The 27,980-nt window shown below is 48.1% G+C and overlaps 1 protein-coding gene across 1 annotated transcript in view; it reads left to right on the top strand.

Annotated features, from left to right (window-relative positions):
* Positions 1-27,980, top strand: part of Fer1l5 (fer-1 like family member 5) — a 51,799-nt gene that overhangs the window by 12,613 nt on the left and 11,206 nt on the right. Inside the window, exons 11-31 of the mRNA XM_050134601.1 lie at positions 1,509-1,624; positions 1,860-1,980; positions 2,707-2,762; positions 3,680-3,748; positions 4,870-4,913; positions 5,001-5,083; positions 5,164-5,258; positions 6,863-6,991; positions 9,319-9,496; positions 18,440-18,564; positions 19,319-19,419; positions 20,022-20,199; positions 20,277-20,432; positions 21,497-21,625; positions 23,678-23,841; positions 24,122-24,236; positions 25,154-25,256; positions 25,743-25,918; positions 26,021-26,188; positions 26,398-26,533; positions 26,650-26,727. Coding sequence (XP_049990558.1) covers positions 1,509-1,624; positions 1,860-1,980; positions 2,707-2,762; positions 3,680-3,748; positions 4,870-4,913; positions 5,001-5,083; positions 5,164-5,258; positions 6,863-6,991; positions 9,319-9,496; positions 18,440-18,564; positions 19,319-19,419; positions 20,022-20,199; positions 20,277-20,432; positions 21,497-21,625; positions 23,678-23,841; positions 24,122-24,236; positions 25,154-25,256; positions 25,743-25,918; positions 26,021-26,188; positions 26,398-26,533; positions 26,650-26,727 — 2,520 coding nt within the window. The remainder of the gene's footprint in view (positions 1-1,508; positions 1,625-1,859; positions 1,981-2,706; positions 2,763-3,679; positions 3,749-4,869; positions 4,914-5,000; positions 5,084-5,163; positions 5,259-6,862; positions 6,992-9,318; positions 9,497-18,439; positions 18,565-19,318; positions 19,420-20,021; positions 20,200-20,276; positions 20,433-21,496; positions 21,626-23,677; positions 23,842-24,121; positions 24,237-25,153; positions 25,257-25,742; positions 25,919-26,020; positions 26,189-26,397; positions 26,534-26,649; positions 26,728-27,980) is intronic.

The following is a 27,980-nucleotide window of genomic DNA, read 5'->3' as shown; positions in this document are numbered from 1 at the left end:
AGATTTACTCTACTTTATGGAGTATTTTATCATGATTTCTACTAATACCATCTTTCTCTGAACAGTTCAAGACATTTTGGGGGGCAAAATGCTAAGCTGTTATTGAAACTCTAACCTATATTTCTAATGAGTGAAGCCAGGACCAGAAGACCGCAGCTTTGTTGTTTTTCAAACCTGTTGTGTTGTTGTTCTTGAGGCTGGCTCTTACTATGAAGACCAGGCTAGCCTAGAACTCATAAACCAGCCTCTGCCTCCTGGGATCACAGGCATATGTTTCATACCATGATTTTTAAAAGCATACTTACTTTAATTTATATATATATAAATAAAATATATATAAATTGGTTAAATGTGTTCTTTGACATTTTCACACACACACGTGCACATGCATGTGTAATGCTTGCTGACTTTTTTCTTACTCAACCATCACATACATATAGTTTTGTGATCCACTGAATTTAACCAGAGCCATCTGTGCGGCCATGGGTTTAGAGCTATCCACTGGAGCCTGGTGGGCTCAGTGGTAGATGCACAGCTAAAGACAGTGGCTCCCCATCTCTCAAATTATTGACAGCCAATAGTTTAGCAATGAGGGATAGGAACCCATGAGCCGCTCCTCAGTCTGACTGATGGTTAATATGGCCAGCCTTGCACAGGTTCAGAGCAGGTGACCACAACTGCTATGAATTCATGATCAACAAGGGTTGTGTTGTGCCTAGTGGGTGGCAGTTCTCAGCCCATCTCCCTATCTTCGGCCTCTTCCTGCCTCTTCCTGCCTCTTCCCGGTCTTTTGACCTTTAGAAGGAAGATTAGAAGGGTACTGTGTCCTCGGTGTCGCGGACTCTCAGCATCTTGGCCAGCCCTGGGTCTCTGTATCCGCTGGCATTTTTGTTTTGTTTTGTTTGTTGAGACAAGATCTTATAATCCCCAGTCTGGCCTCACACTTGCTCCCATTTCTTCGTATTGAGAACGTTCAATAGCCTATCATTTTGCAATAGACAATTATTGCCAATCATTATCATTACTTTGCTGTAGAGAACCTATTTCTTCCTATCCAACCACATCCTGTACCCACTATCAATCCTCTCTCTGTTCTCCTTTATCCTGCCCACCCCAGCTCTTGTAACCACTATTCTACAGAGATTGAGATTGAAGTGGGGGATCTTACCATGAGCCGGTCATAACTGAGATACCAGTTGAGCTCGGATCTAGGGGTGGAGAGCAGCTTGCCTCCAGATGTCTGGCATCAGGCCTGGTCAGTCACAACATCAGGATGCCAGGGAGGAAAGCGGATCCCTGTTTCCCAGAGGCACTCATTAGCAGGCTTGTGATTGATTGTACCGTCACGGCTTGGTGGCAGAGGAGACTTTTGTTCTTCTCTACTATTAGATGAGAGCCAGAATATGTGAGACATTGCCTGACCTGTTTTCCCGAGAAACAAAGGCTGTTTTCAGGGGAGAGAGAGGGAGACTGGGGGGGGGGCTCTCACTTTGGCTTTGCCTCCCCAGGTCACACACTCCTAAGGAAATGGTTAGGCCTCTGCCAGCGGAATAAGACCACCAGCGGTGTGCGAGGCTACCTGAAAGTCACCATCTATGCCCTCGGGGTGGGAGATCAGGCGCTGGTGAGGCTGCCCCACTCCCAACTCCCCAGGAATATTTCTTACCTGGCTGCTTCCTCCGGTAGCTCTGAGCCTGCCAAGTGGCCATTGGTCTATGTCTCCTGTGTGCAGTGTGTCACCAAGGGGTTGTCCACTCTCTCTGTGCATCAAGTGGGATTCTGGGAGAAACCAAACGTGGGTGAACTTGACTGTGCCCTGCCTCTGACCCCGACCCTGCCCAATTCTCTGCTGTCTCCAGGTAGATCAAAAGCTGCCCTACGAGGCTGACACCCAGGTCCGGATCTTCAAGTCCGCAGCAGTCCCAGTCAGCCTGGCGTACTTGCAGTTCTTCATCTACTGTGCAGAGGACCTCCATTTCAGTTAGAGTCCGTGGGCAGGGAGGAGGAAACAGGCACCTTGGATCTATACCAGATTTCTTCTTTCTTCTTTCTTCCCTCTTCCCTCTTCCCTCTTCCCTCTTCCTCTTCCTCTTCCTCTTCCTCTTCCTCTTCCTCTTCCTCTTCCTCTTCTTTTTAACCAGCCTGAGCCTGACATTTGGAATGGGGGATGAAGTAATACTGAGAATCACAACTGTTTTTTTTTTTTTCAAGGCAGGGTCTCTGTGTAGCCCTGGCTCTCAGGCTGGCCTCAAACTCAGAGGTCCACCTGCCTCTGCCTCCCAAGTGCTGGGATTAAAGGTGTGCACCACCACACCTGAGTACAATTGTTTCTTAAATTTCCCCTAGATACCTTTTCAAGGCTCCAAGCCATTGACCTGGTTCTGGGGTCCAGATGCAGGTTTAGGCTTCTCTAAGACATTCTGTATGTACACACACACACAAAGAGAGGGAGAGGGAGAGAGAGAGGGAGAGGGAGAGGGAGAGGGAGAGGGAGAGGGAGAGGGAGAGAGAGAGAGAGAGAGAGAGAGAGAGAGAGAGAGAGAGAGAGAGAGATATGTACACTGGGACGGTCTGCCCAAAGGCAAACCAAGCTAAATTGGGAGGGAGGGTAAAGAGTTGTTCAGCTCCCCCATTTCCTCTTCCTGACCTCTTAAAAAAAAAAAAAGATGCATCTGTCTCAGAAGTCCTTGTAACCTCCTGTCCTAGGGAAGCATCACCACTCAGCCGCTCCTGCCTTGGAGGTGGAACTAATTGGGGACAAGGTAGGTACAGAAAGGGTTTGAGACCTAGGGAAAGCAGCAGATAGGAAGAGAGAGGACTGGAGAGCAGGACCTGGGTCTGAGTCCAGCCTGGGCTACGTATAGTGAGTTCCAGGCTAGTCAGGGCTACACAGTGATACTCTATCTCAAAATCAAATAAAAATGTATGCTAGCCAGGCAAGGTAGGAGATGCCTGGAACCCTAGCCCTTGGGAGGGAGTGACAGAAGGATCAGGAGTTAGAGCTAGCCTTGACTACATGAGACATGTTTCTGTTTTAGAAGGGAGGGGAGGGCTTGCTATTGCCATCAGTCATATTTTTGGCCATATTTCTATTGGAATTGATCTAACAAAACCTTTGTATATGCCTCATGTCATAAAGTTGGCAGTCCTATTTGGGAGGTGGGAAGATCACTGCTGATTCTTCTAGAGGACCTGGGTTTAATTACCAGCATCAGCAGGGTAGCTCGCAACCATCTCAAACTCCAGTTCCAGGGGAGCTGATGCCCTTTCTGGGTCTCCTCAGGTGCCAGGCATCATGGGATGCACAGACATACATGCAAGCAAAACATACACATAAATAAGTAAATTTAAAAAACAAAACTTCAAATCAAAACCAAAAAAGAAATTGAGGTGTTGCTCAGTGGGAGAGGGCTTACCTAGCATGCATGAAACTGGGTTTTCAATCCCCAGCACTGCCAGAAAGAAAGGCGGGGAGGCAGGCACTTTAGGATAGTCAGGAGGAAGAAGCCGAGGCTATGGAGAAAGTATCGTTGAAAGATAACTTTAGGGCAAGGGTTGGGAGTTACCTGGATACTGCAGAAAGTGTTTCCTTGTGGACTGGACAGGGAGGTGGGAAAGGAAAGCCAACAGCAGAAGAAGGGGACAGGTTGACACTGACTGATCCTTGGGATGTTCTCAGCTCAGGACATATCCGCAGAGACAGAACGACAGCCCAATATGGAACCAAATCCTCACCTTCCAGATTCAGGTATGGCTGCTCCATCACATCCTTCTTCCCCTTCCTCAAATTCAAAAGGGAAATTCTGGGGTTAGTGTTGTTCTGGATAGAGGCTAGGGCCACTGAGCTCAGCCTGGTAGGAAACACAAGGAAGCCCAGGATATGCTACTCAGTCCAGCAGAGAACAACCTAATTCTAGAAATTTAGATGTGCCCTTTCACCCACATTAAAAAAGAAAACAGGCATGGGCTGGAGAGATGGCTCAGTGGTTAAGAGCACATGTTGCTCCTGCAGAGGACCTGGGCTCAGTCTCCAGCACCTGCATGGCACTTGTGTATGTGTGTGGGCATGCGTGTGCCAGGGTGCATGTGGAGGTCAAACAACAACTTGAGGGACTTGGTTCTTTACTCACACGGGAGGTTCCAAGAGGCTGAACTTAGGGGGTTGGACGTGCACAGTCACCCCCTCCACCCACTGAGCCTTCTCACCAGCCCCGGCCCTGAAGTATAAACACACAGGGGTCTGTGTTAATATCAAGAATACAAAATGGACTAGAGAGATGGCTCTCTAGTTAAGAACTCCTGTCAATATTGGAGAGGACCCGGTTTCAGTTCCCAATACCTATGTGGATGCTCACAACAATTGGTAACTTCAGTTCCAGGGGATCCAATGCCCTCTTTTGAGCTCCAAGGACACTAGACATACATGTGGTATACTTACACAGACACAGGCAAACGCTCATATACACAAAATAAATCTTAAAAACAAAATGAGTACAAAGCAGTGTGTCATCTCAGGGCCTTGCCAGCCATTCTTATAAGTGGGAAGCCTGTGCCAGGCAATGGTGACGTGAACCAGGCAATGGCGGCATGTGCCTGTAATCCCAGCACTCGGGAGGCAGAGGCAGGCAGATCTCTGTGAGTTCGAGGCCAGACTGGTCTACAACGTGAGTTCCAGGACAGCCAGAGCTACACATAGAAACCCTGTCTCTGAAAAATAAAATAAGTGGGAAACCCCCAGCACAGTGACAAATTCGGTTTGTTGGGGATCAAATAGGAACTTAGGTAGACCTTCCCAACTGCTTGCATGGTTCCCCCAAAGACCACACCATGCCATTATACCTTCACTGTTCCCCCTGCCTTCCTTCGCAGCTGCCCTGCCTCTCTACCTACATCAAGTTCAGAGTCGTGGACTGGTGAGCAAATGGAATAGAGAAGACCCGCGCTCTGGGGAGGAGGAGGCCAAGCTGAGCCAGGGGCTCAGCCTGCAGTGTGTCTTTCAGCTCCAAACATGATTGCTGGGACGAGATTGGGTCTGCCAGCTTGTGCCTCAACCAGATCTCATCCACTGGAGAGGAGATCCAAGGCAAGCAAAGCCTGGGGCCCCTCCCTGGGCACCGCTCCCACCTGAACCCCTGAGTGCTCTCATTCTCTCTTTCCTTCCAGGAATGTGTTCTGGCTTCCTGCCCTGCTTTGGCCCCAGCTTCCTGACTCTCCGTGGGGGTAAAAGGGCCCGTTTTAGGACCCCAGAGGAAGGCACTGTAAGTGTTTCCTGACAACTTTGGGGGACAGTAGAGGTAAAGCTGACTGTGTGTGAAGTACTAGAGGCTTGGAAATGTCCAGGGAGGACTCTGTCTGGCCTCTGTCTATCTCCTACTAGGAAAGGATGGTCATGGGTACAGAAATAATCATAATATATACACGAGTGGGCTGGAGAGATGGCCCAGAGGTTAAGAGCACTGGCTGCTCTTCCAGGGGTTCTGAGTTCAATTTCCAGCAACCACACAGTGACTTATAACGATCTATAATGAGTAATGAGATCTTGGTGTCCTCTTCTCTCCTGGCATGCAGGCATACATGCAGAGAGAACACTGTAAAAAAAAATATATATATATATATACACACACATACACATATATGTGTGTGTGTGTCCTAATATAATATATACCTAAATTACAAGGGTCCTAATGCCTGATACCAGAAAAGGACAAATGGGGTGCCCTAGATGGTCACTGAGGTAGGGCTCTTAAGATGAAACCTTGGTAAGGTTTCCCACAGGTAGGGAAGACACACTGGGTTAAAAAAAAAAAAAGTGCATGGTTGCTCAAGACTGTTGATTACCCAGGTGGTGGTAGCTCATGCCTTTAATCTTAGCACTTAGGAGACAGATGCAGGTGAATCTCTGAGTTCGAGGCCAGCCTGGTCTACAAGAGCTAGTTCTAGGACAGGCTCCAAAGTTACAGAGAAACCCTGTCTCGAAACAAAACAAACAAACAAAAAACAAAAAAGACTCTTGATTAATGATGGAAACCCAATTCAGATTACCTTAGTCAAGAATGGGAGCACTCAGGAGGTTAGTACAAGAAGATCATGAGTTTGAAACTAGCTAGGCTACACAGCAGTTCCTTCTCAAAAAAAAAAAAAAAAAAAAGATGGGGGCTTGGAAGATGGTCAAGGCAGTATGGATACTTACTAACACACTAGATGGCCCTGGAACCCACAGAGTAGAAGAGGAGAGCTGACTCCCGAAAGTGGTCCTCTGACCTCATTCTTCATGCCATAGCACGCCCCACCCCTCAACACTTAAGTAAAAATAAAATTAAATAAATAAAAGGAAAAAGGTGTGGGAGCCTAATGACGCTGTCAGGGAGTTTGTGAGGATCCCTTCACTGTCACAATCTCTGCCCCCCACTTCCCTGCCACTCTATGGGTTACTTCTCGGCCTTTGTATCTTGCCACAGTCAGTTCTTGTTGGGAATCTGCCCACAGGGCCAGGGAAACCCTCTGGTTGGCTTTCTGTGATGGAGCAATCACTTTCAGCAAGTAGGCAGAGCATAGCTTGATTAGCTAGGTTGGGAACACTCACTCCGGTGATTGTCCTCCCTCCCCTCTAAGCCCTAGGCATGTGTGGAGTTCAAAATCCTTCAGGTCACTTGGCAGGCAAAGTGCACGAAGAAGGACTAGCGGGTGGGAAGAATGCAGAAGCTGGGTCAGGATCCAGAGGTATCTTGGTTACCTGGAACTTTCTTCTGGCTGGAGCCATCCCCAAACAGATTGTCACTGGATAGTCTTGCCTTTGCTGTGTGGGCTCCAGGGGGATTGGCTTATTCTTTCTTTAATCAATCATCCCTTTCTGTTGCTCTAGTGTATCCTCGATGCTGTTAAGGGTGGTTTAACTTATCAAGGCCGAATCTTCGTGGAGATAATCACCCAGCTGAAGTCTCAGCAAGACTCTGTGATAAAGGATCTGTCACAGGAAGTGACCCAGATAGAGGTAATCATAGGAAACAGGTAACCCAGGAAAAACTACGCAGTTTCTCTGCGTCCCCTGATCTACTGTGAAGCCGGTCCCAACACTGCAGGAAGCATTGGCTACCAATCTTCTGGCAGTATAAGGATGCTTGACCAGTATTCCCCAAGCTCCTTCCAGGGTTTTCATGCTGAGTGGAATCTCTAGTGTTCACAGACCCTATAAACACAGGGCTTCAGCTTTGGAAACCTGTTCTCTAAGAAGGAAGAAGTCTCATCCACATCAGGGTTTTGTAAGAGAATTGAAAGAATTTGAATTTCTTCCTAAAGCCATTGGAGACCCCCTGATCAGGAGGAGCAGAGTGTGAGTCGTGACCCCTTTGGGGGCCCTAACAACCCCTTTCACAAGGGTCGCTTAAAACCACTGGAAAACAGATATTTACATTAGGTTCATAAAAGTAGAAAAATTACAGTTATAAAGTAGCAATGAAAGTAATTTTATGGTTGGGGGTTGCCATGGCATGAGGAACTGCATTAAAGGGTCACAGGATTAGGAAGGTTGAGAACCACTGGAGTAGAGGAACAAAATGAACAACAGATCAAAGGGGAATAAGCTGAGGTGGCTCAGTCAATAGAGATAAGGATCCAGTCTCGGCAGAGACAGAAGGAGGAGAGAAGGCAGGGTCCAGAGACCCCTGGAAAAAAGACCAAAGTGAGATGACAGATCCCATCTCTGGTATGTGCTTGAGAGATGTACACATATCTCAGCCTGGAAGCTGCTAGCCACAAAGGCATGAGACAAGGACATCATGACTGCATTGTGGTCCTAGGATAGGTGGACCGAAAGGAGATGAGGGTTGAGGATGGAGCCTATCATGGCACCACGGCCGGGACAGGAGGAGAGGGAAAGAGATCAGAGATCCTGAGTGTGTGTGTGTGTGTGTGTGTGTGTGTGTGTGTGTGTGTGTGTGAGAGAGAGAGAGAGAGAGAGAGAGAGAGAGAGAGAGAGAGAGAGCACTCCTATCTTAATTCCATCACTCAGAAAGCTGAAGCAAGAGAACTGCCATAAATTCAATGCCAGCCTGGGCTATGAACTGAGACAGTTTCTCTGGGACTCGCTTTTTTTTGTGTGTGTGTGTGGTGGTGGTGCACACCTTTAATCTCATTTAATCTCAGCACTTGGAAGGCTGAAGCAGGCAGATCTTTGTGACTTCAAGGCTAACCTGGTCTACATAAGTGAGTTCCAGGCCAGTCAGAACTACACAGTGAGTCCCTGTCTCAATTTTTTAAAATGGTTCCTAGTTTTGTATTTAACATATTTTCTACCTGGTCTTTTTATTTAAAATAGTTTTATTGAGCTATATATTTTTCTCCACTCCCCTCCCTTCCTTTCCCCTCCCTTTCTACCTTCTCCCATGATCCCCATGTTCCCAATTTACTCAGGAGATCTTATCATTCTTAGACCTTGCTGGACTCAAACTCACAGAGATCCGCCTGCCTCTGCTTCCTGAGGGCTAGGGTTAAAGGCTTATAACACCACTGTGTGGCTGAGACTGAAGAAAGGAAGAAAGAAAGAAAGAAAGAAAGAAAGAAAGAAAGAAAGAAAGAAAGAAAGAAAGAAAGAAAGAAAAAGAAAGAAAGAAGAAGAGAGAAAGAAAGAAAGAAAGAAGAAGGAAAGAGAGAGAGAAAGGAAGGAAGGAAGAAAGAAGGGAAGAGGAGAAAGAAAGAAAGAAGGGAAGAGAAGGAGAAAGGAGAATGGGAGGGAAAGGAAAAGTAAGAGAGAAGGAATACAGGGGAAGCAAGAAATAGGGTGGATGTTAGCAACAGAAATGAGCAGCTGTTGTAGTGTACAGGGGACCCAGGCAGGAGGGTGGCATAGTGGGAATAGACATTAGGGGGCAGTTGACAGTTGAAACAGAAGTAGAAAGGGGTAGCCTTTCTGAAAAGGGAGGGGTACTTGCTGAGAGCCACTGAGGCTGGGCTCTCTCTCTCTCTCCTTTGTGTTTGTGTGTGTGTGCGCACACACAAATGCATATGTTTGAACTCTACTTGTTCCAACTCAGTGTCAACCTTAACCACAAAAAAAAGACCCTCCTGCCCGGTTTCAAAGAGAGAAGGATGATCCAGCTGGGTGGGGTAGGCCAAATGATGGGGATACTTTGAGCAACCAACCGCACTTGATCAGCCAGTGCAAGACTTCAGTAATGATCTACTTCATCCCAAAGTGGAACACAGAACACATTAAGAAAAAAAAAAAACCAGATACTTGTCTTCTTGTCCCTGCCTATCAAGATCCATACTCATCCCTTAGGTACTGAGGATGTGTGTGTGTGTTTGTGGTTATTGTTTTAGAGACAGCAGTATCGCCAAAAGTATGGGCTGTGCGTCATTTTCCTGTCCTGTACCATGATGCCTAAATTCAAGGATCTGATCCAGTTCGAGGTCAGCATGGGCCACTACGGAAACAAGATGGATCCCACCTACAAGCCTCTCGTGTCGACCACACAGCACAGTCCGGTGATCTATGACGGTAATAGCCAGATACAAGCAAAAAGTGAAGCAGCCCGTGTGCATGCTGGGCACTCCCAAGGGAATTAGCTCATAGAACATTCGTAAACATCCCCACATCCCCCGTGATTGTCTTTTGGCAGGGTCTCATTAAAAATAACATGCCCTCATGGTCCCCCTCCCTCAGGCTGCCAAGTGCTAGAATGATAGGCATGACCACATTTGGTCATTGGTACACATTTCACACACGATAACGATGGAGTTCAGGATAGTGAAGTCACTTGCCAGACATTGCATAGTTAGAAGATGATGACCTCACGATAGAAAGCCATTAGCCATCCAATTATCTGCTATTCATCTCTCTATGCTTTATCCGCTACTCCATTTATTTAACTGCGTTCATTTCTCTTTGTGTGTGTGCACGTGTATAAGCTTGTGCGTGCATTTGCAGAGGCCAAAGAAGGGTGCTGGATGTCCTGCTTTATCCCCCTCCATCTTGCTCTCTTTTGAGATTAAGCCTCTTACTGAACCTGGAGTTAAGGTGTGGCCAGCAATCCTCAGAAGGCTTCCTGTCTCCACCATCCACAGTATTAGGGTTACAGCCCTACGTGGCCACAACCTGCTTTTCACATAGATGGCGATATCTGAACTCAGATATTCATATGTGTGCAGCTCTTAGCCATGGAGTTATCTCTCCGGGCCTCAACCCATTTATTTAACCATTCAACTTTCACCTCTCCGTTCCCCCCCCCCAGATGCTCAATCCACTGCCCTCCACCCAATGTGAATTAATTAGGCACCTTATCTTTCCACTATAGTCCCTGAGCCAACAGCATCGGCATGTTAGAAAGGCAGGTTCTTGATCCCACTCCAGAGCTATAAAAATCAGAACGATCTATGAGGAGGGCCAGACAGACTGTTCGGGCCTGCAGGTGGATTCCTGTTAAAATTCGAGAGTCCCCGACACTGTCTCCCCTTCCCCTTCGTCTGCTTCACCATCTCATCGCCCATCAAGATGCTTTCTCTGGGCCCCACTTTCCTACCTACTCTCTTAAATGAGAGCTTTGTTGAGATGTGATTCCCAGAACATGTAATTTGCCCTTTTGAAGCATGCAATCCCATGGATTTTAGGATTTTCACAGTTATGCAACCGTGACCACAATCCATTTTAGAATGCTTTCCTCTCTCCCCAAAGGCACCCCTGGCCCGCCAGCTCTCCTTGTCGCTCTCTCACCTCCACAGCTGTAGACAACCACTAAGCTACTTTAAGTTCCAAGACATCTTCCTAGTCTGACATTTCACACACGTGGGATGGTACGATCCGTGGTCCTTTGTGACCAACCGGCTACTTTCAGTTCACATAACATTTCTGCTGTTTTTATATTGAAAAGTATGTATGCAAAAGGTATCTAAGATGTATACACACAGCTTAAAGGAGGAGAAAATGAGTTCTCCCAAAGTCATCACACAGAAGGCTGCCGATGCCTTAAGTGGTCCCTTCGTCTGCGAACTAACTATGCCTCTGGCTTCCCTTTTCATTTTTATCCTCTGTGTATGGAGCCCACGAGCAGCATGCACTTTTTCTGTTGTGTCTGAGAGGACCCCATCCATCCATGTGCATCTGCCTTAGGCCTTCTGCCCCACATGACTAGACTCTGGGTAGCTATATCTTATTTTCCGAATGTATCCCACTGCGTGACCAGACCACAAATTACGTAGTGTATATAGATAAGCTGGGTGGTATAATAACTTGGTGAGCATTCTCATACATGTCTTCTGGTCACAAGGACAGGGGTTCCTCTAAATTATATACCTAGGGGTGGGAGAGAGTCTCAGAGCAAAAGCGATTATACCAAATTACACTCCCAACGGCAATGGGATGAGAATTCCTTCTGTGCTCCGTTCTCACCAGTACTTAATGTTGCCAGCCTTTTAATTGTTGCCGTGCTATTGGATGTAAAAAACGGTCTCCCATGACCAAAATGCGCTTTTTCTCATAATAAATGAAGGTTGAGCATCTGTGTATACGCACCCTTTCCCCTTGTCCTGTCCATCCTTTTTTCCGGTATATAATCATTTGGCGGTGTCTTTCTTATTGATTTGTACATTAAGTCTCTTTTCTCTTTTCAGATCATTCACCTTAAAATATCAAAGATCAGTTACCACCTTTGTTTTGTTGTTTGAGACAGGGTCTCTAGTGGCCTCAAACTCACTACTAGCGGACAATGACCTTGACTTTCTGATCTTCCTTACTCCACTTCCCAAGTGTTAGGATCATACTCCTGCAGCTCCATGCCTGTTTTTATGTGGTGCTGATGACCAGACCTGGGCATCCTGAATGTTAGGCTAGTATTCGACCAACTGAGCTATGCCACTAGCTCCTCCACATATCTTTCTTTAGGGAAATGACTGTTGAAGTCTTTGGCCTATCGGATTTTTTTAACCTTTATTTATTTGTGTGTGCACTCACATGTGTGAGTGTGTGGATGTGGGTGTGTATGTGGAGCTTAGAAACAACACACAGGAGTTGGTTCTCTCCTTCCACCACGTAAGTCCTGGGGCTCACACTCAGGTTGTCAGGCAGGAAGTGTCTTTATGGAAGATATATTTTAGAGATCGGGTTTCCTAGGGGTTTGTGTTATTGCTTGGCCTCTTTTTTTGAGGGGGTAACCTTGACCTCAAGATCCTCCTGTCTAAACGATATGCCAGCTTCTCTTTTCACATTTCAAATAATTAATTAGGCTATGTGGCAAAGCATCCTTACCTGCTCACCCATCCACGGGCCTTGACTTAATTTTGTTGCTGTTCTGTTTTGTTTTGAGACAAGGTTTTTCTGTGTATTCTTGGCTGCCCTGGGACTCTCTCTGTAGACCAGGCTGGCCTCTGACTCAAAGAGATCCACCTGCATCCCAAGTGCTGGGATTAAAGGTTCGAGCCACCTAATTTCTGCATGTAATGTGAGGAAGGAGTTGAAATTCTTTCCTTTTATATAACCGACTCAACACTATCTGCTAAGAAACATTTGATTTCTGCATTGAACTACCTTGGCATCGTACCTAGTGATCAGTTAGTCATGTATTGTAGTCCTTTTCTAAAATGTCTATTCTGCCCCCTCCCCTTTTTAAGTTTTGGTTTTGTTTTAATTGCATGTGTGTGTGTGAGTTCAGGTGACTATGAAGCCGGAAGAGGGCATCAGATCCTCTGGGGCTGGAGCTGCTGTGGCCATCTGACGTGGGTGCTGGGAATCAAACTCAGGTCTCTGGCGGGCTGGAGAGATGGCTCAGTGGTTAAGAGCATTGCCTGCTCTTCCAAAGGTCCTGAGTTCAATTCCCAGCAACCACATGGTGGCTCACAACCATCTGTAATGAGGTCTGGTGCCCTCTTCTGGCCTTCAGGCATACACGCCAACAGAACATTGTATATATAATAAATAAATATTTAAAAAAAAAAAAAAACACCTCAGGTCTCTGGAAGAGCAAGAAGCGCTCCGAACACTGAGCTATTTCTCTAGTCCTCATTATCTTTTGAAGTGCCAAGAGTTTCAATGTGGATCAAATATAGTTTATTTTTTCTCCACCATGTGATTTGAAAGAAAATGCCCCCCAAAGGGAAGAGGCACTATTAGGAAGTGTAGCTTTGTTGGAGTGGGTGTAGCCTAGTTGGAGGAAGTGTGTCATTGTGAAAGAGGGCTTTGAGGATTCACATATGCTCAAGCCACACCCAATGTGTCTCAGTTCACTTCCATTTATTTATTTATTTATTTATTTATTTATTTATTATGTATACAATATTCTGTCTGTGTGTATGCCTGCAGGCCAGAAGAGGGCACCAGACCTCATTACAGATGGTTGTGAGCCACCGTGTGGTTGCTGGGAATTGAACTCAGGACCTTTGGAAGAGCAGGCAATGCTCTTAACCACTGAGCCATCTCTCCAGCCCCTCAGTTCACTTCCTATTGCCTGTAAGATGTAGAACTCTCAGCTCCTTCTCCGGTATCATGTCTGCCTTCAGGTTGTCGTGTCCTGCCATGATAATAATGAACTAAATCTCTGAAACTGTAAGCCACCCTAAGATACACGGTGCCACTTCTCAAAAACTCGACCTTACTGATGGATATGAATGTTTTTCTTCCTATTTTTTCTTCAAACGTTGTTAAGTTTGGTTCTTGCATTCAGTTCTATGACTCATTTTGAACCAGTCTGCGTGTATATTTACACTGTCCACACACCATTTATTAAAAGCACCATTGTTTCCCTGACTTGCCATCCTTAACTTTTATGATAAAAAACTCAGCTGTGCTTGTCTTTTTCCTCCAGGGCCTCCATGTACCGGTCTCACAATTCCCCTTGCTCCTCTTCTAGCTATCGTTTTCTTCCTGATCCTTTTATGACTCTGTCTTTCCATTTCATTTTGGTCACTTGAGAAATTCTTGTCCTCAGTTCTATGTCCCTCACTGAATTGTCTGCAAGGTCTAAATGTCACCCTGGGACTTCCCCTATTGCCTTTCTGGGGTGTTTTTGTGTCTCATGGCCTGTTGGCTGAGTTCTTTCGGCTCACATTTCCTCCTCTGCTCCTGCCTTCCTTCAGGGAGTGTGTTTTTGCTGGCCTCCCATCAAGCCTTGCTTCCTGCTTCTCCGTAGGTGCCTTCTGCTGTCTTCACTCCTTGGTGCTTCTATGGAGGCAGTCCTTATGTGTATTTTGAGTCTGCAGATTTTCTCTGACTCCCCGTTTGCCGGAACTGGACTTATTTTCCTTCTTGTTGCTGTTGGAAGCTCTCCAAGAATGGAAGAAGACGGTTGCCATCTTGGATCCCGGGTTCTCACTCAGAACCTCACTCACAGATCTCTTTGTATTTATTATGCAGCCCATTCTTTTGGTACCTGGGTCTGAAACTGGTGCCTTCCAGCAATCCCAGAAAAAATGTAAAGATGTTTCTCTTTGTAAATTGTCCTTTCTAGTTTTCTCTTCTGTTTCCTTCTGGAAGAATTCTGTGCTTGTATACCATCTCATTCTACACCCACCCCATCCCTATTTTTAAATCTCTTGTCCATATTTTTCTAGACTACATCTAGAAGCTTCTGAATCCTCTCAGAAAGGCCGTAGGTTAACCACTCCGTTTTAAAGGGCTTGGCAGTGCCTCCCCTCCCCCACTTTGTTCTTCTCGGCGGCACTTTCTACCACTCCATACACTGTATTGTACACACCGATTTTGTCCTCACTATCTGTCTTTGTGTGTGTGTGATACAAATGATAAATTATATTTTTATAATAAATATTCTCATAGTCAGTGAATCCAAAGCCAACTATAGCCCCTGGGACTGAAAAACAGCTGGTGGCTTCCTCCACCATGGTGCTCACCAGGGCATCGCTATTTTTCAGTTTAAGTAAAGGTTTGAGTGAAGGGTGATTGCTCATGGAAGAGCCACACAAACCAAAGCACGAGTTCAGTGACCAACCCCACTGCAAATAGAGCAAATAACAGCACTCAGATCAGGAAATAGAATACTCACACCCTAGGGGCCTGTGCCTCTTACCCCCACCCACGGTGGGCATTACATTCCTAACCTTCATCTCATGATATGAATTAAAGAACACATAGCATATGTATTTGTTTTCATCTCTGCCTTCTTTGTTCATTAGTTTGGGAAATGTGTCTGCAGATCATCATATTCTTGAACACAGCAGTGGCTTACTTACTCTCACTTCCATGGAGTTAGTATTCCGTTGTACAAATAGAGTTGGCCATGTGTAATCATGGGTAACTGCAGGTCTAATCAATCAGGCATCAAAAACACTAAAACAAGCCAGGTATGGTAGTGCATGCCTTCAGTCCCAGCCCTCCAAAGGCAGAGTTAGGGGAATTGTGGTTTGAGGCCAGCCTGGTCTACATAGAAAATTCTAGGACAGCCATGGCTATGTAGACAGATCCTGTCTCCAGATAAATAAGCAAACAAACAAATAAATAAGAAGAAATTAGCAATGTTATAGACTAGAAATATATCCAAAACATAAAGAAATTGAAAAACACTAAACCAAGAGCTGGAGAGATGGTTTAGCAGTTAGGACGGCTTGCTGTGCAAGCATGAGAATTGGGATTAATATTACAGTTCCCATATAAGAAGCCTATAACCACATCACAAGTTGGGGTGGAGAGAGGAGGATCACTGGGCCTTGTTGGCTGTCATCTAGTCAAGTAAACTGAGCTCTAGGGGGCTGGAGAGATGGCTCAGTGGTTAAGGGGACCTAGGTTAGGTCCCCAGCATCCACATGGTGGCTCCCAACCATCTGTAACTTCAATTTCAGGGGATTGGATACTCTCTTCTGGCCTCTACAGGAATCAGACACATGTGATACACAGATGAACACCCATACACATATAATAAAATAATTAAAAAGACAAGCCCCAGGTTTTAGGAGAGTCCTTGCCTCAAAAGAGCAGGAAGTAATAGAAGAGGACATTTGACACTCTCCTCTGAGTTTCCCATACTATACACACACATCACACTCATACATGCATTACTAGAACACACTTGTATGCACGCACACATAACACACACATACACTTGCACATGCTTGAACACATGTACTCGCACACTAACCAACAAACCTGCATCTACGCCAAATGTGCTGATTTTTCTTCTTGTCATTGTCCCCTAAAGAATACAATATAGGGGGCTGTTGATGGCTCAACATTTAAGAGCACTGGCTGTTCTTCCTGAGGACCCAGGTTCAATTCCCAGCACCCACGTGACTGCTCACAACTGTAACTCCAGTTCCAGGGGATCTGACACCCTCACACCAATGCACATAAAAAAACTAAATAAATTATTTAAAAATTAAAAAAAGAAGCTGGGCGGTGGTGGCATACATCTTTAATCACAGCACTCGGGAGGCAGAGATAGGCAGATCTATGTGGGTTTGAGGTCAGTCAGCCTGGTCTACCAGAGCTAGTTCCAGGATAGCCAGAGCTATTACACAGAAAAACTCTGTCTTGAAAAACCAAAATATATAAAGAAAAAAGAAAGAATACAGTATAGCAGAGTAACAGCTCTTTGCAAAGAATCTGCCTTGCTTGAGGTAATAATACATACTCTAGAGATTATGTGAGTATAAGGGTATGTGGGTAGATTCCATGCAACTGCTACATATTTTATATAAGAGACTTGATTGTCTAGGTATTTTGGTAACAGTGTCCTCAAACTAGTTCTTCAACAGCCCCAAGAGGTGGGTGATAACCAGAATTGGTTTATGCTTCCCACTGTGGAGAGCACTTTAGCCTTTTCCAGCTTCTCATTCCTGTGAGAGCTGCTGCAAGCCTTCCCCACACACTTTTTAGTAAAGCTGCATTTGCCTGCCTGCAGGGTATTTACAGTGGAACTGAACTTGCTGGCTGAGGGAACATGTGTGTTGTTTCTAAACTGCTAATTTTCTATCCATGTTATAGGAATTCTTTGAGGTCTGACCCAGATTTCATTCTCCAGGGATATATGCCTGTCCCTTACCAGGGACCTGGGCCTGCTGAGGAGCCACTTCTAAATTGCCTGCTTGGCATCCTTCAGACTGCACCAGGACCATCCCTCAGGACGCTGAGAGCTCTGCTATGTCCTGGGGAAGGTTTTCTTCCCCTCCACTTAGAGCCACAGTAGAGACAGACAGGCATCCTCACTGCCCCCTTCTGGGTAGGGGCCATCTCTTAATTACCCTGGCCTGAGAACAGAGGTTATGGAGTACCCACTTTTCATTCTAGGTCTGCTATTACCTTGTCCAAGAAACTGGGTGACGAGATGTCTCAGTGGGCAAAAGGGATTGAACCCCAGAAGTTACGTGATAGGCGGAGAGAAGTGACTCCTGAAAATTGTCCTCTGACCTTCTTCCCACACATGCTGTGGCATGGGCATGCCTACACTCATATACATGTGTAAAAAAATAAATTATTTTAAAAGTTTAAAATAAAACAAAAGGGTGGAAGTTGGAAGTGAAGGGTCAGGATTGATTCCCTGAGACAGTGCTGAGGGCAAACCTTGTTATTCTTCATCTAGCAGATGGGTCATTCCATTTTTTTTTTTCTTGGTTTTTCGAGACAGGGTTTCTCTGTAGCTTTGGAGCCTGTCCTGGAACTAACTCTTGTAGACCAGGCTGGCCTTGAACTCACAGAGATCTTCCTGCCTCTGCCTCCCGAGTGCTGGGACTGAAGACATGCGCTACCACCCACCGCCTGGCGGATCATTCCATTCTTTGCCTTTAGCGTCCCTTGGTTTCTCCCTATGGCACTGGATCTTCGCATGGACACCATCTTTCTGTCTGTCTCCCAGTCACATGGGCTTAAGGAGCCATCCTCCTCCACAATGAATGGCTTTGTCCTGACTAGTCACATCGTCAGTGATTCTGTTTCCATGTTAGATGGTACATTGAGGCAGCAGGGTTAGGACCTCAATGTATCTTTCAGGAGTCACAGGCCATGGGGTATCCTCTGCCCACATTGGGCAGTGCCCAGCTTTCGGTCCCACTTCAGTGCGTGAAGTTATCAAAGAAGAAGCACAATTTTCCAGGACTTGAGCACTAACCTCACAGGTTTTCTCCTGCTTAAACATTTAGGGTGTTTGTGATTTTGTTACTTTGAGGCTGACAGAGCAGGGTAGCACAGAAGAAGTCTCCTGTAGATGGTTCCCATTGCTCTCCCAGAAGACCTGAGTTCAGTTCCCTGCACCGGCATCAATACCACCTGGTTTTCCAACGTGTAAACCAGTTTTGAAAAGTCACATGACATACAGAACACAATCTATGCCCAATAGGAACCAGCTGTGTTCACCAAGTACTCACTCTGGGCTCAGGTTCCAGAGCCCACTTGGCATGGTTAGAAGATCCTTGGGAACCAAGGTGGCCCAGGAACAATTCTTTAGGAGGATACAGGGATTAGGTGTGGTCCCTCAGATATCCACCCCTCCCCTGTGTCTCTGTATCTCAGGGACTATCTACCATTATGTGCCCTGGTACAACACGAAGCCTGTGGTGGCTGTGACCTCCAACTGGGAGGATGTCAGCTTCCGAATGAATTGCCTCAACCTCCTCCACATCACCCGGGATCACCTGGTGAGTGCGCAGAAGGGAGGTGGGGGATGGGAGGCTTGGGAACGTATATCACAGTATCAAGAAACCAGTCATACCTCACACTTGTACACACCATGATATTGGGACCCCACATCACTGAGAGCTGTGCCAGATACAGCACTGGTTACTAGAGAGACAAAGATAATAAACACACACTTGTTCTCACTGACGGAAGAAGTTAGATGTACATTACTGGACAGTGCAGCTATGGTTACCATGGAAATACAGGTGCTGAGAGATTTAGGATCAGAGAGATGGGGAGGGAGGAAGAAAGCAATCAGGAGGTAACAGGGCATTGGGGGTTGCAAAATTCATAGGTAGTGTTGGGGGATGGGAGCACAAAGGGAACAATGTCTGTAAAGTCACGGTGATGTGACAGGTTTTCAAGCCATGAAATGAGTTAGAGCCATAAAGGTTTCACGGAAATCAGGGAGGGTGGAAAGGGTCCCACCACAGAGTTTTAGGTTCTTGCTGACGAGCACAGGTCTCAGGAGATGTTTATACATAGCATCTCTACACATCATGACTTTCTCATGTCTTCAATGGCCTTCTGCATATCTCCATCCTCTGCCTCCCAGGGAAGAAAGGGTGTCCTAGCGTTGCCAGGGCATGCGGCAGTTTGAAATTAACACCACCAGATTACTCCTTAAAGGTCTCTAGGGCCTGCCCGTCCTTCAGCCTATCCCAGGAGAGCTCCAGGCTGAGGCTAGCTCTCTCCCTCTCTCTCAATGGACAGAAAGCCAACCTGGACACCCTGAAGTCCATCCGGAATCCGAAGGACCCAGCTATGCTCCAGCAGTGGGAGAAACTGCTGAAGGAGCTGATGGTGGACTGCCGGTAGGAGCTGAGGATCCTGGCTGGGGCTGGCCTTGGGGTGAGCTAGGGAAGACTCTGAAGAGGAGCTGGACGCTCGGAGTAGCACCCAATGGACCCCTGCTCCACAGGAACACTACCCAAACCTCCCCCAGCTTGACCCTACACACAGCTACTTTTCCTGCCTATGCAGGACAGCCCTGAACTCCAGTCCAGTGCAGGCTTTGTTGCCCCGTGACCACACTCAATGCCAGTAGCATATGGACAGATCTCCATCGCCTAGACCGCCACACTGTTCTCACCATTGCTTATCCCATCCAGAGTGCCTGTTTTGAGCTCACGGAAAAACATCCCCCTGGCCCCCACCAGGTTTTGGCTAACCTCTTCCCTGGAAAACATCTACCCACAAGAGGTCTTTGGGAACCAACCTAACACACTGCAGGGCTTTAAGGATGGAAGAGGGCAGGCTGAGAGCCTGAGTCAGACCCAAAGCAAGCCAGTTTCCTAAGGAGAGCTGGGCGGGTCTCTCCATGTCAGGCCAGCTGTGGGTAGAAGCAATCTCCAGGCTAGAAAGGGAACATTGTCCTGAAGTAGGACCAGAAACAGTCATACCCTCCCGGCCACAGGCGCCCTCTGCCTTGTATGACTGATCAGCCCATGGCTACCAGCTTGGACAGGAATAAATGGCAGCTCCGCAGCTGTCTTCTGCAGCAACTAGCTCAAAGAGCCAAGGAAGCCAAGCCGAGGAACATGGTGGTCACGGCAGAGGACTGGTTGCGCCGTCTCAATGCTGTGATCCCTGAGGTGGGCACTGGGCACACTGGCTGGACAGTGGGGCCTGGAGCTGACCAGACTGTCCTGATGCTCTCCCACCTTGGCAGCCCCAGGAGAGCCTTCCTGATGTGATGATTTGGCTGATGTCCAGGCAGCAGCGCGTGGCCTATGCTCGGGTACCTGCCCACACTGTCCTGTTCTCCCCAGCAGGACCCCTGAGCTCTGGCAAGTTCTGTGGGAAGATTCAGAACCTCCTCTTACAGGTGGGGAAGTATGGGGTGTCATTCGGGAAGGGTGGGGTTCCCAAATTGCCAGATAGAACCCCATGGGGCCTCCCTGAGGGCATGGCCCACGTGCTGTTTCCTTGGCCTACATTAAGTAGAACAGAGCTCAAAGTCTCCAGAGGAAGGCAGGGGCCTGTACTTCTCAGTATGTGGGCTGCTGCCAAGCCCACATCTGTGGTAAATACGCCTCAAATCCTCTACCTCCTCCATCACACCTGTGCCTACCACTTGGTCTAATACCTTGTCATCTCTCCTGTGAACCACAACTGAATAACTTCCAGAATATTCAGTGACTGTAACATTTGATACCAGCTCCTCAGATCAGAAGTGAGCTATAACAGAAGACTGACTGACCCCCCAATGATGGCCTTCTGTCTTGGAGAGGAGGGTCCTCATAGCCCCTTCAATGGCTCCCATTGCCTCTCAGGGAAGACGCAGGCTCCCTAGCCCCACCCCAGCCACCTGTATCAACCCTGTCCACAGACAGGTCACTTTGGGGCTCCCTCCTGAATACACTTGCACTCTGCCCTTTCTACCATCACGCAAAGCCCTTCCTCCTGTCTTTGTCCAGTGCCCGACTGCACCCTAGCCTCAGGGTGTTGCTCAGTCCACCCTCACGTGGGGTATGAGGACTGAGGTGCTTAGCAAAGTGCTGGTGCAGGGTGATCAAGCAGCAGGGAGGAAGTAGTTAGCCAGGATCACCAAAACCACAATTATCACCTTCCTCTGGCAGCCTGGTCCACCTCCCGCACCCCTCCTCTTTTCCATTTGTCCGTTGTCTCCCTCCGTGAACAACAGGGCGGAACTCAATCCCTTTCTAGTGCTGGTGATTCACCCAGAGCTTTGTACTATTGTAGACTCTTTGACCCCAGCACAATTTGATGTGAGGACCCTGATCCCACAACTCAGGCAAAAGGGGTGGATGTGACCCTTCTGGGAACGTGTGCCCCTCCCTCACCCTCTCCCTCAGTCATACCCCTGTCCCCCCTGGGGGAGTGGTACCCCTGTGGCACTCCCACAGGATTGATCTGCCTCTGGCTCAGTACCCAGAAGGTGAAGGACAGGACACATTCCCAGCTCACCTCCGGGTCTGCATGTGGCTCGGCAATGTCCTACACAGCAAGAATCTGAAGCTGCTTCAACAAGGCAACATGGTTGTGTATGCAGAGACGGTGAGTGGATGCGCAGGGCACTGGGAGGGTGGGGTCAGAGGTCGGTCAGGTCAGGGCCAGGCCAGGGAAGAGCAGGCCTGACAGTCTGGCATGCAGTTCAGGAAGAGAAGATGAAGAGACCCAAAGGTAGAGGAGGACACTGACCGAATCTGACGGCAGTGAGAGAGCTCTGAGAAGTGGCGGTGATGAAAGTCATTGTGGATGGTGCCAGCCTTGTATCCCTGCTCACAAGCCATATGCGTGTGCTGACAAAATGGGGTCTAAGTGGCCTTTTGGTTCCTGGTCACTGCTCCTGGTGGAAGTTTATTGGGAGCTTTCTCGCAGCTTGCTCAAGGCATGTGACCAGCTCAGGTCTCTAAATTGTATAGCATCTCATTTGTCACCAACGGGCAGTCTGGGGACCCTTGCTGACCTCTGCCAGACCTCCGGGCCAGACTGGAGGTCACAGGAGGTGGGGAAAGGTCAGGAAGTGTGAAAGGAGCAGGAGATGAGACGTCTGCCTGCAGAGCATCAGCTTGGGATGCAGGGAGAACAGCTGGGCAGACCGCTCTACAGAGGGCAAGGGATGACCTTTGTTCTTTCGAGAAGGGCTGACCCAGGAAGTTAGCTCCACCAGTAGAAGGGAAGTAAGGTTTGCGTGCCGGGCTCTTAAGTGATCTTTTCTGGGGAGATGAGAACAAATGTCTACCCACCTCAGATAGGTGACTCATGACAGAGCAAAGAATGAGTTCCATCCAGCTTGGGGAACCAATGAGTTTAACTGGGGTTACAGAAGCATGAGCAAGGTATGGGTGTCTACACCACTGGAGAGGTCTTCCTCCCAGCAATTGGTAACTGTTTATATATTGGAGAGGAGAGGAGCCCCCTGAGCCCTTTAATCTGCTCATGTACTCCAAAGAAGGAACAGGTGGACCCATCTTCCAAAGGTAGTTACAACTGACCTGATTTCAGGACGGCAATGGACATATAAAAGCTTGGAGACAGGATTGCACCACACAGGCCTTTTAAGTTACAGAATTATGACTTTGTAGAGGCAGGCAGATCTCTGTGAGTTCAAGACCAGCCTGGTCTACAAGAGCTAGTTTCAGGACAGGCTCCAAAACCACAGAGAAACCCTGTCTCGAAAAACAAAACAAACAAACAAACAAAAAAAAAGAATTATGACTTTGTCTGTAGTTGGTTCTCAGCACTTGAGGCGTAAGCAGCAGAAGCGCTGAGAATCTGAGACTGGCCTGGGCTACATAAAGAGTACTAGACCAGTCAGAGCTATTTCAAGAAAGAAAAAAAAATGCATTTAAAACATTGTTATGTTTTAAGGTGCATGTGTTGATAACATGCCATAATACAGTCAGCTCCCCATTCAACGGTATCTCCATTCATGTACTGAACCAACTGTGCATGAAAATGCAGTCAAAAGCTGGGCAGTGGTGGCAGTCAAGTTTGTGATGGCTGCACCTATACCAAACATGTACACCCCTTTTTCCTTGTCACTATGACTTTAACAATACACTAGACCAACTCCTGACATTGCATTAGGTTTTATGTCATCTGTAGGTGACTTAAAGCATACATCATACACAGATGCTAGGTAGGCCATTTTCAAACGTAAGGGGCTAGAGAGTAGACTGGGGTGCCCAGGGACATTCTGGAACCAACTCCCAGAGGCAGTCAAGGGACAGCTGTGTCTAACCAGCCCTGCATAAGGCAGGGACAGAGAAGGGATGGAGGGGGTTGTAGGAAAAACATGGGAAGTAACACAGAGGGTACGTGTGTAGAAAGACTGGATTTCTCGGATCTGCAGTGACTACGGAGTAGGCAGGTCTCATCGAAGATACAGGCTTTGACCTGGGCATCACCCCACTCCTCTGCTAGCTGCTCGGTGCTGGGTAGTGTTGATTGCTGAGCCTCTGTCTCCTAGGTACAGTTGGGATATGGCCCTGCCTTTCTTGGCTGCTCCATCTTTTGATGTTGGGAAACAGGAGTCTCAATATCCCCAGCATGAGGTGGTTGATGGAGGCGGTATGGGCACTGACTAGGACTCTCCTCCCCCAGTATGAGAATCAGGCCAAGTTCAAAGACCAGTGGGGACAGCAGGGACTGTACCACTGCCCCAACTTCTCAGATGTCACGGGACGCAAGGCTGTCCCCAAGACCGATTTCAAGGCTCCCCCAGGATGGCGCTGGCAGGGTGACTGGATAGTGGAGCCCCAGAGGAGGTAAGGATGATACATGCCCTGCCCTGGCACCTGCAGTGTCCTACTGTGTGACTTCCTCTCACCTGGGAGGGCTAGTGGGTAAAGAGGTGGGCTCCAAAGCCCTTCTAGTCCCCGTGAGTGAGAATACACAAGATCAACAGCCTCGCCCAACACCTGTCTGCATGCTAGGCTCTCCCTAGCTAAATGGAGGTGGGATGTCACATAAGGGTGCTTGGCCAGCAGAGAATGACCCCTGGGAGTTCAGACAGCTTTGGGAACTTGGGGTCTCACTGCTACCCAGACTCCTCCTGGACATAGACATCAACAAGAGCCAGGTGCTGGAAGAGGTGTATGAGAACCAGATCCGCAATGCCACAGGCGCTTGGGTGCCTGCAGCTATCCCTACCACAGATGTGGTAAGTGTCTCCATCCTGCCACAGGGTTCAGGGGAGAGGCAAGGAGGCAAGGAGCAGATTGGGGGACCTCAGAAGCTGGTGTGTCCCAGTAGTGAGAGCTATGTCTGAGCTCTGTTCCATACATGTTGTGGGAGTCCAGATAAGTATTACAGCTCTGAGGTTCTTCTAGCACCAATGAAGGGGTTGTACCCAAGGATAGGAAGTAGCAGACCTCAAATTGGATGTCAGAAAGAGATAGATCCTGTGTCGCCTGTAGTCCAGCTGCTTTGGAAGCAGAAGGATCACTTGAACCCAGGAGTTGGAGTTTTAACCTGAGTTCTAGCCCCAGTTCTCACATAAAAAGCCAGGCATGTTGGTATGTACTTACAGTCCTAGCAGTAGAGAGGCAGAAGCAGATAGCCCCCCCCCCACACACACACACTGCTTGCTGGCCAGACAACCTAACTTAACAGGTAAGCCCCAGATCTCAGAGATGTTGTATCAAAAACTACAACCAATGGGATCCTGAGCAGTGAGACTGACTCCCAGCTTACACACACACACACACACACACACACACACACACACACACACACTGTCCTGACAGAAATATTCTGTCCTCTCTATCGCCCCATGGTTCTTTAGGAAATATGGTGCTAAGATACAGGAACTAGTCTTTGAATTTTGGTTTATTTTAATGGAGTTCACCCAGAGGCTGCTGGCCACTGAGTAGAACCACACGAGTCTAACGTGTCCCCAGTGCAACAAGGAGAGAGCTGTTCATAAATGAGTCAGGGGGGCAGTAGAAGTAGCAAGATTTTCTGCCATAAAAGGTGGCTGGAAGTTCAAAGACAGGAGAGAGAGAAAGAGAAAGAACAAGTGAAAGCAAGCTTCATATACCTCACCTGGACCCTCCCTCACCCTCAACATCCATACAGAATGGACAGCCCGTGGAAGCCCTGGAGAATGTGAAGTGTCCTCAAGGCTGGCACTTTAAGAAGAACTGGACTGTGGAGCTCAACCATGCAGTGGACAGCGAAGGTCAGTTTCTGGTCAAGTCTGAGGGTATGAAGGCCTGGGACCCTGATGCATTCAAGTCTGGTTCTTCTAGTAGACCGAGTGGCTATAAGCTCTCAGGAAGGATGTGTCTGAATTCCTGGGGGCCTCCCAGCCTCTTAGGGAATTCTCAGCCTCTAGCCATTCCATAGACACAGCCCCTCTTGTTGAGACGCCCCACTTCCTGAAGCCTGACCCTGAGCAAGCCTGGTGGATAAATGCCTGGATTTGGATTTGGCATGGATTTGGTTGCAGAGCTTCAGTTCACCCAAACAGGTCTCCAGACGCAAGCAATTGCTGCAATTGGTCCCATGTAGCCCAAGTTACACAATTCAAGCACATCTTCCGGGACATGAGGACTCCTCTGCCCCCAGTACCTGTCCCTCTAAGGCCTTACTCTCAGGCCTGTGTCAAAGCTCCCGAAGTCTGCAGGCGCAAATGGACCCAGAGGCCATGTTGCTGCCCCTGCAGGCTGGGAGTATGGAGTGGGAATCCCACCCTCCGGCCTGCCCCAGATCTGGAACTCGGTGGAAAAGACTTACCATTCATGCCGCCGGCGACGCTGGGTGCGGGTGCGCTTCCGGAATCACAAGGAGCTGGGCCAGGAGCTGAGCCAGGAGCAGGAGACCCTCTCCTTCCTGCAGAAGGTGAGGCTGATGGAGCAAGGGCCCTAGCTGGGATACAGGCAGGGGCCACTTGCAGAATGGAACAGGAGCACAACTCTGAGACCCCCGTGTTCTTCCCCGCAGCAAGACCTCTCTGAAGAGGGAGAGGGCTGGGAGTATGGCACGTTTGACTCCAAGTTCCACCTGGACCCACAGCCCGCAAGCCGGTTTCGTCGCCGCTGTTGGCACCGACGGCTGGCACCCAAAAAGGAGAGGGATGTGGCTCCCATATTCCTCCTGGAGGGATCCTTGGTAAGGCTGCCGTGGTCTGGGTGACGCTTGTTTATTACCTCCGTCTCCCAGAGGCTCAGGAACATACACACATCCCTGGTCCCTGCTAGCTGGGTCCCCAACTCTTCAAGTTTGGCAGCTGGCAACTGTAGTGTGGTAGAGGGCGGCCAGGGCCTGGAGAGATGAGTCAGGAAGTACCGCAAACCTTACGGGAACCTTTCCAGGCACAGGCAGTGACGTTGGAAAACGAAGCAAAGAAGGAACATGAAAAGACATGGTCATGGCAACACTGGAAGGAATCGTGGAGGCACACCCCGGAGGATCTCAGGATCCCCACCATGCCTTTCGTCTACTGCATCTTCAACAGTGAGCCCTGGCCTGGGAGTCTCCGGAGTGGCCCCAGGGCCTGAGAAGAGGGAGTAGGGAGGAGGAGCCTATGAAGAGCGGGGGACAGGAAATGAACGAGACTTCTCTTTACCCAGAGCCTCACTATTACCAGCTCTTCTGCTACATCTACCAGGCCCGGAATCTGATGTACAACCAGATCCTGACCTTTCAGGGTAGGAATGCTATAGCTGGTTGGGGGGGTCCCGCTGCACAGCTCCCAAATAAATACATGGAGACATATTCCTACTTATGAATGCCCAGCCTTAGCTTGGCTTGTTTCTAACCAGCTTTTCTTATATTATCCTGTCTACCTTTTGCCTCTGGGCTTTTATCTTTATCCATTCTATATACTTTGCTTTACTTCTTACTCCGTGGCTTGCTGTGTAGCTGGCTGGCCCTTCTCCTCCTCCTCTTATTGCTCCTCGATCTTCTTTTTCTCTTCCTATTTATTCTGTGTCTGCTCCGCTTATCCTTTCTCCTGTCTAACTATTGACTGTTCAGCTCTTTTGGACCATCAGGTGTGTAGACAGGCAAAGTAACACAGCTTCACAGAGTTAAACAAATGCAACACAAAAGAATGCAACACATCTTTGCATCATTAAACAAATGGCCCACAGCATAAACAAACGTAACACAGACTGCCCCTTGTCATTCAGCCCTGTCCCCTAGCCCCCAAGCCCTGGCAACACATCCACATACGTCTGTGATGAATATGTAACAGAGATGCAGATCCCTCTCCTGAGAAGCTTGTCTTAGCGAAGGTTACTCTTGCTGTGATGAAACACCATGACCAAAAGCAACTAGAGAAGGAAAGGCTTTATTTCCTCTTATAGCTCTGCATCACAGTTCACCATCAAAAGTGGTGAGAACAGGAACTCACACAGGGCAGGAACCTGGGGGCAGGAGCTGATGCAGAGGCCATGGAGGGCTGCTGCTTACTGGCTTGTTCAATCTGCTTTCTTATAGAACCCAGGACCACCAGCCCAGTGGTGGCTCCACCCACCATAGGCTGGACCCTCCCACTTCATAAGAATATGCCTGATAAGCTTGCCTACAGACTGGTCTTATGGAGGCAGCTTCTCAGTCGAGGCTTTCTCCTCTACAATGACTCTAGCTTGTGTCAAGTTGACATGAAAACTAGCCAGCACAAAGCCTATGCGTATAATTTTGGGGAAAGACACTAAAGACTCCAAATCCAGGGTGCTCTTGAGATGTGACCCCAATTTTGTGAAATTTGGAGAGGGGGTTGAAGAACTCAGTTACTTATCTGGAGTCACTTAGTAGGCCTCGAAGAAGGAGAAGCTTGCAAGGCAGAGAACTGGAAGACAGGTTAGGACATGAAAGAGAATGGAGAGATGGCTCAGCAGTTAAGAGCACTGGCTGCTCTTCCAGAGGACCCAGGTTCAATTCCCAGCACCAACATGGC

Source organism: Alexandromys fortis, unplaced genomic scaffold, assembly GCF_014885135.2.
Source record: "Alexandromys fortis isolate MF-2015 unplaced genomic scaffold, M_Fortis_MF-2015_v1.1 scaffold_20, whole genome shotgun sequence".
Classification (NCBI taxonomy): Eukaryota; Metazoa; Chordata; class Mammalia; order Rodentia; family Cricetidae; genus Alexandromys; species Alexandromys fortis.
This window is presented reverse-complemented; position numbering and strand designations above follow the sequence as displayed.